The 6,827-nt window shown below is 44.3% G+C and overlaps 1 protein-coding gene across 2 annotated transcripts in view; it reads left to right on the top strand.

Annotated features, from left to right (window-relative positions):
* Nucleotides 1-258: 258 nt before the first annotated feature.
* The window catches only part of crb2b (crumbs cell polarity complex component 2b), a 36,036-nt gene continuing 29,467 nt past the window's right edge, over nucleotides 259-6,827 (top strand). For both annotated transcript variants that reach the window (XR_008807819.1, XM_056259401.1), the window contains exons 1-2: nucleotides 259-526; nucleotides 1,166-1,305. Coding sequence is in view for 1 of the 2 variants with exons in the window: in XM_056259401.1 (XP_056115376.1) it covers nucleotides 261-526; nucleotides 1,166-1,305 (406 nt within the window). In the remaining variant the exon portion in view is untranslated. The remainder of the gene's footprint in view (nucleotides 527-1,165; nucleotides 1,306-6,827) is intronic.

Raw genomic sequence — 6,827 nt, 5'->3', positions numbered from 1 at the left:
TTAAGCAGTTTTTTATAATTTTTTTCAGTAGATGTATGAAGAATTCTATTTATAGACAATTTATATTTGTCTACAAAAACAATTTCAGACATTTAAGCAGTTTTTTGAACGGCATCTAAAAAGATATTAAATAAAGATCATGAAAAAAGTTCAGTCAAATTTGACACTAGTGTATACCATGGCACTAAATGATCATCATTTCCACACTGCACCATTAGAAGATATACGATGTCTTAAAACAATGTTTAAAAACTCTGTTAATGTTATATTGGAAATGCAGCATCATAGTCTGCATGTGTGTGTGTGTGTGTGTGTTGTACTGTCCTGCAGGAGTGAACTGTGAGGTTGACGTTGATGAATGTGACGAGGATCCCTGTCAGAACGGCGCCACCTGTCATGATCACGTGGGTCTGTACACCTGTGCGTGTGTGTCGGGGTACGAGGGCATTAACTGTGAGCTGGACATCAACGAGTGTCACAGTTCACCCTGCCAACATGGAGGGACGTGTGTGGATATGGTGAACAGGTGAGTGTATTTGATCAATCTGAGGTTTGTCATCTGATTGGTTGAGTTCTACAGGAACAATGAATATGCAAATTAGTCCCCGCCTCCAGTCGATCAGTGACGACCTGATCCACTCGCTTTTACTGATGAATTTGCACATGGTTTTTCTTTAAGCATATTAAAAACACCACACACACATATAAACAACATTAAACACTTGATTTTCACCACAGGGGGTTTTAAAGACTGTCATTTACATATTCATAGAACCGCGTATACCAAATGAGGCAAGGGTGTCGAGTTACATTCAAGATATTTTAAGGAAAAAACTTTGAAATATGTCCTTTTGGTGATCAAAGATGAGTTTTAAGAGATAAAATTATTGATTACAGGAGGATTTCAAAAGTTTTCAAATAAAAATAAATGCAGTTTGCTTAAATACTGTTACCATATTCCATATGTATTCTGAAGTATTTAAGGCGGAAATATTAAAGTATTAAAGCAGTTATAGCTAAATGGAGTTTACAAGGTTTTGTACATCATTAAACTGTAAACACTGAATCCCTGAACAGAAATGATGTTTGTCCTTTAAAACAGTTCAAACCACAGCTCATGTGTAAAATGATTTCTTCACACATCAGACTAAGCTTTGCATTACAGCTACGCGTGTGACTGCAGTGGCACTGGATTTATGGGCTCTTTCTGTGAAGAAGACATCCCTGAGTGTGTGTCTAACCCCTGTCTGCATGCTGCCACCTGCCAGGAAGGAGTTAACCAGTATTCCTGCCTCTGCTGGCCAGGTAACCCGTCTTTAGTTCAACCTATTCATCATTCCTCTATTGTGTTTATTCATGTATTCAAAGGCTCATTTTGTGGCTAATCAATTCCAGCATTATAGTGTGATGAAATCAGTGATGTCTTGCACCACACTGCCACCTAGAGAAACATGTAAGCAATTGAAAAGAGAATCATAAGATCTAAATGGACATTAACATTGAATAAATACTATTTGTGGCCTTCGGCTGTTGGAGCTCTTCTTCTTCCAGGTTTGGTGTGTTGTGTGTGTTCAGAGGTGCTCTTCTGCTTCCAGGTTTGGTGTGTTGTGTGTGTTCAGAGATGCTCTTCTTCTTCCAGGTTTGGTGTGTTGTGTGTTCAGAGATGCTCTTCTGCTTCAAGGTTTGGTGTGTTGTGTGTTCAGAGATGCTCTTCTGCTTCAAGGTTTGGTGTGTTGTGTGTTCAGAGATGCTCTTCTGCTTCAAGGTTTGGTGTGTTGTGTGTTCAGAGATGCTCTTCTGCTTCAAGGTTTGGTGTGTTGTGTGTTCAGAGATGCTCTTCTGCTTCCAGGTTTGGTGTGTTGTGTGTTCAGAGATGCTCTTCTGCTTCAAGGTTTGGTGTGTTGTGTGTTCAGAGATGCTCTTCTGCTTCAAGGTTTGGTGTGTTGTGTTCAGAGATGCTCTTCTGCTTCCAGGTTTGGTGTGTTGTGTGTTCAGAGATGCTCTTCTGCTTCCAGGTTTGGTGTGTTGTGTTCAGAGATGCTCTTCTGCTTCAAGGTTTGGTGTGTTGTGTTCAGAGATGCTCTTCTGCTTCCAGGTTTGGTGTGTTGAGTGTTCAGAGATGCTCTTCTGCTTCAAGGTTTGGTGTGTTGTGTGTTCAGAGATGCTCTTCTGCTTCAAGGTTTGGTGTGTTGTGTGTTCAGAGATGCTCTTCTGCTTCAAGGTTTGGTGTGTTGTGTGTTCAGAGATGCTCTTCTGCTTCAAGGTTTGGTGTGTTGTGTGTTCAGAGATGCTCTTCTGCTTCAAGGTTTGGTGTGTTGTGTTCAGAGATGCTCTTCTGCTTCAAGGTTTGGTGTGTTGAGTGTTCAGAGATGCTCTTCTGCTTCAAGGTTTGGTGTGTTGTGTGTTCAGAGATGCTCTTCTGCTTCAAGGTTTGGTGTGTTGTGTGTTCAGAGATGCTCTTCTGCTTCAAGGTTTGGTGTGTTGTGTGTTCAGAGATGCTCTTCTGCTTCAAGGTTTGGTGTGTTGTGTGTTCAGAGATGCTCTTCTGCTTCAAGGTTTGGTGTGTTGTGTGTTCAGAGATGCTCTTCTGCTTCAAGGTTTGGTGTGTTGTGTGTTCAGAGATGCTCTTCTGCTTCAAGGTTTGGTGTGTTGTGTGTTCAGAGATGCTCTTCTGCTTCCAGGTTTGGTGTGTTGTGTGTTCAGAGATGCTCTTCTGCTTCAAGGTTTGGTGTGTTGTGTGTTCAGAGATGCTCTTCTGCTTCAAGGTTTGGTGTGTTGTGTTCAGAGATGCTCTTCTGCTTCCAGGTTTGGTGTGTTGTGTGTTCAGAGATGCTCTTCTGCTTCCAGGTTTGGTGTGTTGTGTTCAGAGATGCTCTTCTGCTTCAAGGTTTGGTGTGTTGTGTTCAGAGATGCTCTTCTGCTTCCAGGTTTGGTGTGTTGTGTGTTCAGAGATGCTCTTCTGCTTCCAGGTTTGGTGTGTTGTGTGTTCAGAGATGCTCTTCTGCTTCCAGGTTTGGTGTGTTGTGTGTTCAGAGATGCTCTTCTGCTTCAAGGTTTGGTGTGTTGTGTGTTCAGAGATGCTCTTCTGCTTCCAGGTTTGGTGTGTTGTGTTCAGAGATGCTCTTCTGCTTCCAGGTTTGGTGTGTTGTGTGTTCAGAGATGCTCTTCTGCTTCCAGGTTTGGTGTGTTGTGTTCAGAGATGCTCTTCTGCTTCCAGGTTTGGTGTGTTGTGTGTTCAGAGATGCTCTTCTGCTTCCAGGTTTGGTGTGTTGTGTGTTCAGAGATGCTCTTCTGCTTCAAGGTTTGGTGTGTTGTGTTCAGAGATGCTCTTCTGCTTCCAGGTTTGGTGTGTTGAGTGTTCAGAGATGCTCTTCTGCTTCAAGGTTTGGTGTGTTGTGTGTTCAGAGATGCTCTTCTGCTTCCAGGTTTGGTGTGTTGTGTGTTCAGAGATGCTCTTCTGCTTCCAGGTTTGGTGTGTTGTGTGTTCAGAGATGCTCTTCTGCTTCAAGGTTTGGTGTGTTGTGTGTTCAGAGATGCTCTTCTGCTTCCAGGTTTGGTGTGTTGAGTGTTCAGAGATGCTCTTCTGCTTCAAGGTTTGGTGTGTTGTGTGTTCAGAGATGCTCTTCTGCTTCCAGGTTTGGTGTGTTGAGTGTTCAGAGATGCTCTTCTGCTTCAAGGTTTGGTGTGTTGTTTGTTCAGAGATGCTCTTCTGCTTCAAGGTTTGGTGTGTTGTGTGTGTTCAGAGATGCTCTTCTGCTTCCAGGTTTGGTGTGTTGTGTGTGTTCAGAGGTGCTCTTCTGCTTCAAGGTTTGGTGTGTTGTGTGTTCAGAGATGCTCTTCTGCTTCAAGGTTTGGTGTGTTGTGTGTTCAGAGATGCTCTTCTGCTTCAAGGTTTGGTGTGTTGTGTTCAGAGATGCTCTTCTGCTTCCAGGTTTGGTGTGTTGTGTGTTCAGAGATGCTCTTCTGCTTCCAGGTTTGGTGTGTTGTGTTCAGAGATGCTCTTCTGCTTCAAGGTTTGGTGTGTTGTGTTCAGAGATGCTCTTCTGCTTCCAGGTTTGGTGTGTTGAGTGTTCAGAGATGCTCTTCTGCTTCAAGGTTTGGTGTGTTGTGTGTTCAGAGATGCTCTTCTGCTTCAAGGTTTGGTGTGTTGTGTGTTCAGAGATGCTCTTCTGCTTCAAGGTTTGGTGTGTTGTGTGTTCAGAGATGCTCTTCTGCTTCAAGGTTTGGTGTGTTGTGTGTTCAGAGATGCTCTTCTGCTTCAAGGTTTGGTGTGTTGTGTTCAGAGATGCTCTTCTGCTTCAAGGTTTGGTGTGTTGAGTGTTCAGAGATGCTCTTCTGCTTCAAGGTTTGGTGTGTTGTGTGTTCAGAGATGCTCTTCTGCTTCAAGGTTTGGTGTGTTGTGTGTTCAGAGATGCTCTTCTGCTTCAAGGTTTGGTGTGTTGTGTGTTCAGAGATGCTCTTCTGCTTCAAGGTTTGGTGTGTTGTGTGTTCAGAGATGCTCTTCTGCTTCAAGGTTTGGTGTGTTGTGTGTTCAGAGATGCTCTTCTGCTTCAAGGTTTGGTGTGTTGTGTGTTCAGAGATGCTCTTCTGCTTCAAGGTTTGGTGTGTTGTGTGTTCAGAGATGCTCTTCTGCTTCCAGGTTTGGTGTGTTGTGTGTTCAGAGATGCTCTTCTGCTTCAAGGTTTGGTGTGTTGTGTGTTCAGAGATGCTCTTCTGCTTCAAGGTTTGGTGTGTTGTGTTCAGAGATGCTCTTCTGCTTCCAGGTTTGGTGTGTTGTGTGTTCAGAGATGCTCTTCTGCTTCCAGGTTTGGTGTGTTGTGTTCAGAGATGCTCTTCTGCTTCAAGGTTTGGTGTGTTGTGTTCAGAGATGCTCTTCTGCTTCCAGGTTTGGTGTGTTGTGTGTTCAGAGATGCTCTTCTGCTTCCAGGTTTGGTGTGTTGTGTGTTCAGAGATGCTCTTCTGCTTCCAGGTTTGGTGTGTTGTGTGTTCAGAGATGCTCTTCTGCTTCAAGGTTTGGTGTGTTGTGTGTTCAGAGATGCTCTTCTGCTTCCAGGTTTGGTGTGTTGTGTTCAGAGATGCTCTTCTGCTTCCAGGTTTGGTGTGTTGTGTGTTCAGAGATGCTCTTCTGCTTCCAGGTTTGGTGTGTTGTGTTCAGAGATGCTCTTCTGCTTCCAGGTTTGGTGTGTTGTGTGTTCAGAGATGCTCTTCTGCTTCCAGGTTTGGTGTGTTGTGTGTTCAGAGATGCTCTTCTGCTTCAAGGTTTGGTGTGTTGTGTTCAGAGATGCTCTTCTGCTTCCAGGTTTGGTGTGTTGAGTGTTCAGAGATGCTCTTCTGCTTCAAGGTTTGGTGTGTTGTGTGTTCAGAGATGCTCTTCTGCTTCCAGGTTTGGTGTGTTGTGTGTTCAGAGATGCTCTTCTGCTTCCAGGTTTGGTGTGTTGTGTGTTCAGAGATGCTCTTCTGCTTCAAGGTTTGGTGTGTTGTGTGTTCAGAGATGCTCTTCTGCTTCCAGGTTTGGTGTGTTGAGTGTTCAGAGATGCTCTTCTGCTTCAAGGTTTGGTGTGTTGTGTGTTCAGAGATGCTCTTCTGCTTCCAGGTTTGGTGTGTTGAGTGTTCAGAGATGCTCTTCTGCTTCAAGGTTTGGTGTGTTGTTTGTTCAGAGATGCTCTTCTGCTTCAAGGTTTGGTGTGTTGTGTGTGTTCAGAGATGCTCTTCTGCTTCCAGGTTTGGTGTGTTGTGTGTGTTCAGAGGTGCTCTTCTGCTTCAAGGTTTGGTGTGTTGTGTGTTCAGAGATGCTCTTCTGCTTCAAGGTTTGGTGTGTTGTGTGTTCAGAGATGCTCTTCTGCTTCAAGGTTTGGTGTGTTGAGTGTTCAGAGATGCTCTTCTGCTTCAAGGTTTGGTGTGTTGTGTGTGTTCAGAGGTGCTCTTCTGCTTCAAGGTTTGGTGTGTTGTGTGTTCAGAGATGCTCTTCTGCTTCAAGGTTTGGTGTGTTGTGTGTTCAGAGATGCTCTTCTGCTTCAAGGTTTGGTGTGTTGAGTGTTCAGAGATGCTCTTCTGCTTCAAGGTTTGGTGTGTTGAGTGTTCAGAGATGCTCTTCTGCTTCAAGGTTTGGTGTGTTGTGTGTGTTCAGAGATGCTCTTCTGCTTCAAGGTTTGGTGTGTTGAGTGTTCAGAGATGCTCTTCTGCTTCAAGGTTTGGTGTGTTGAGTGTTCAGAGATGCTCTTCTGCTTCAAGGTTTGGTGTGTTGTGTGTTCAGAGATGCTCTTCTGCTTCCAGGTTTGGTGTGTTGTGTGTTCAGAGATGCTCTTCTGCTTCAAGGTTTGGTGTGTTGTGTGTGTTCAGAGATGCTCTTCTGCTTCCAGGTTTGGTGTGTTGTGTGTCCAGAGATGCTCTTCTGCTTCAAGGTTTGGTGTGTTGAGTGTTCAGAGATGCTCTTCTGCTTCCAGGTTTGGTGTGTTGTGTGTTCAGAGAGGCTCTTCTGCTTCAAGGTTTGGTGTGTTGTGTGTGTTCAGAGGTGCTCTTCTGCTTCAAGGTTTGGTGTGTTGTGTGTTCAGAGATGCTCTTCTGCTTCAAGGTTTGGTGTGTTGTGTGTTCAGAGATGCTCTTCTGCTTCAAGGTTTGGTGTGTTGAGTGTTCAGAGATGCTCTTCTGCTTCAAGGTTTGGTGTGTTGTGTGTGTTCAGAGATGCTCTTCTGCTTCCAGGTTTGGTGTGTTGTGTGTGTTCAGAGGTGCTCTTCTGCTTCAAGGTTTGGTGTGTTGTGTTCAGAGATGCTCTTCTGCTTCCAGGTTTGGTGTGTTGTGTGTTCAGAGATGCTCTTCTGCTTCCAGGT

This window comes from Rhinichthys klamathensis, unplaced genomic scaffold (assembly GCF_029890125.1).
Source record: "Rhinichthys klamathensis goyatoka isolate OS25496 unplaced genomic scaffold, OSU_Roscu_1.1 h1tg000167l_1, whole genome shotgun sequence".
Taxonomy (NCBI): domain Eukaryota; kingdom Metazoa; phylum Chordata; class Actinopteri; order Cypriniformes; family Leuciscidae; genus Rhinichthys; species Rhinichthys klamathensis.
The sequence above is the reverse complement of the archived record's forward strand: the minus strand, read 5'-3'. Positions and strand labels throughout refer to the sequence as shown.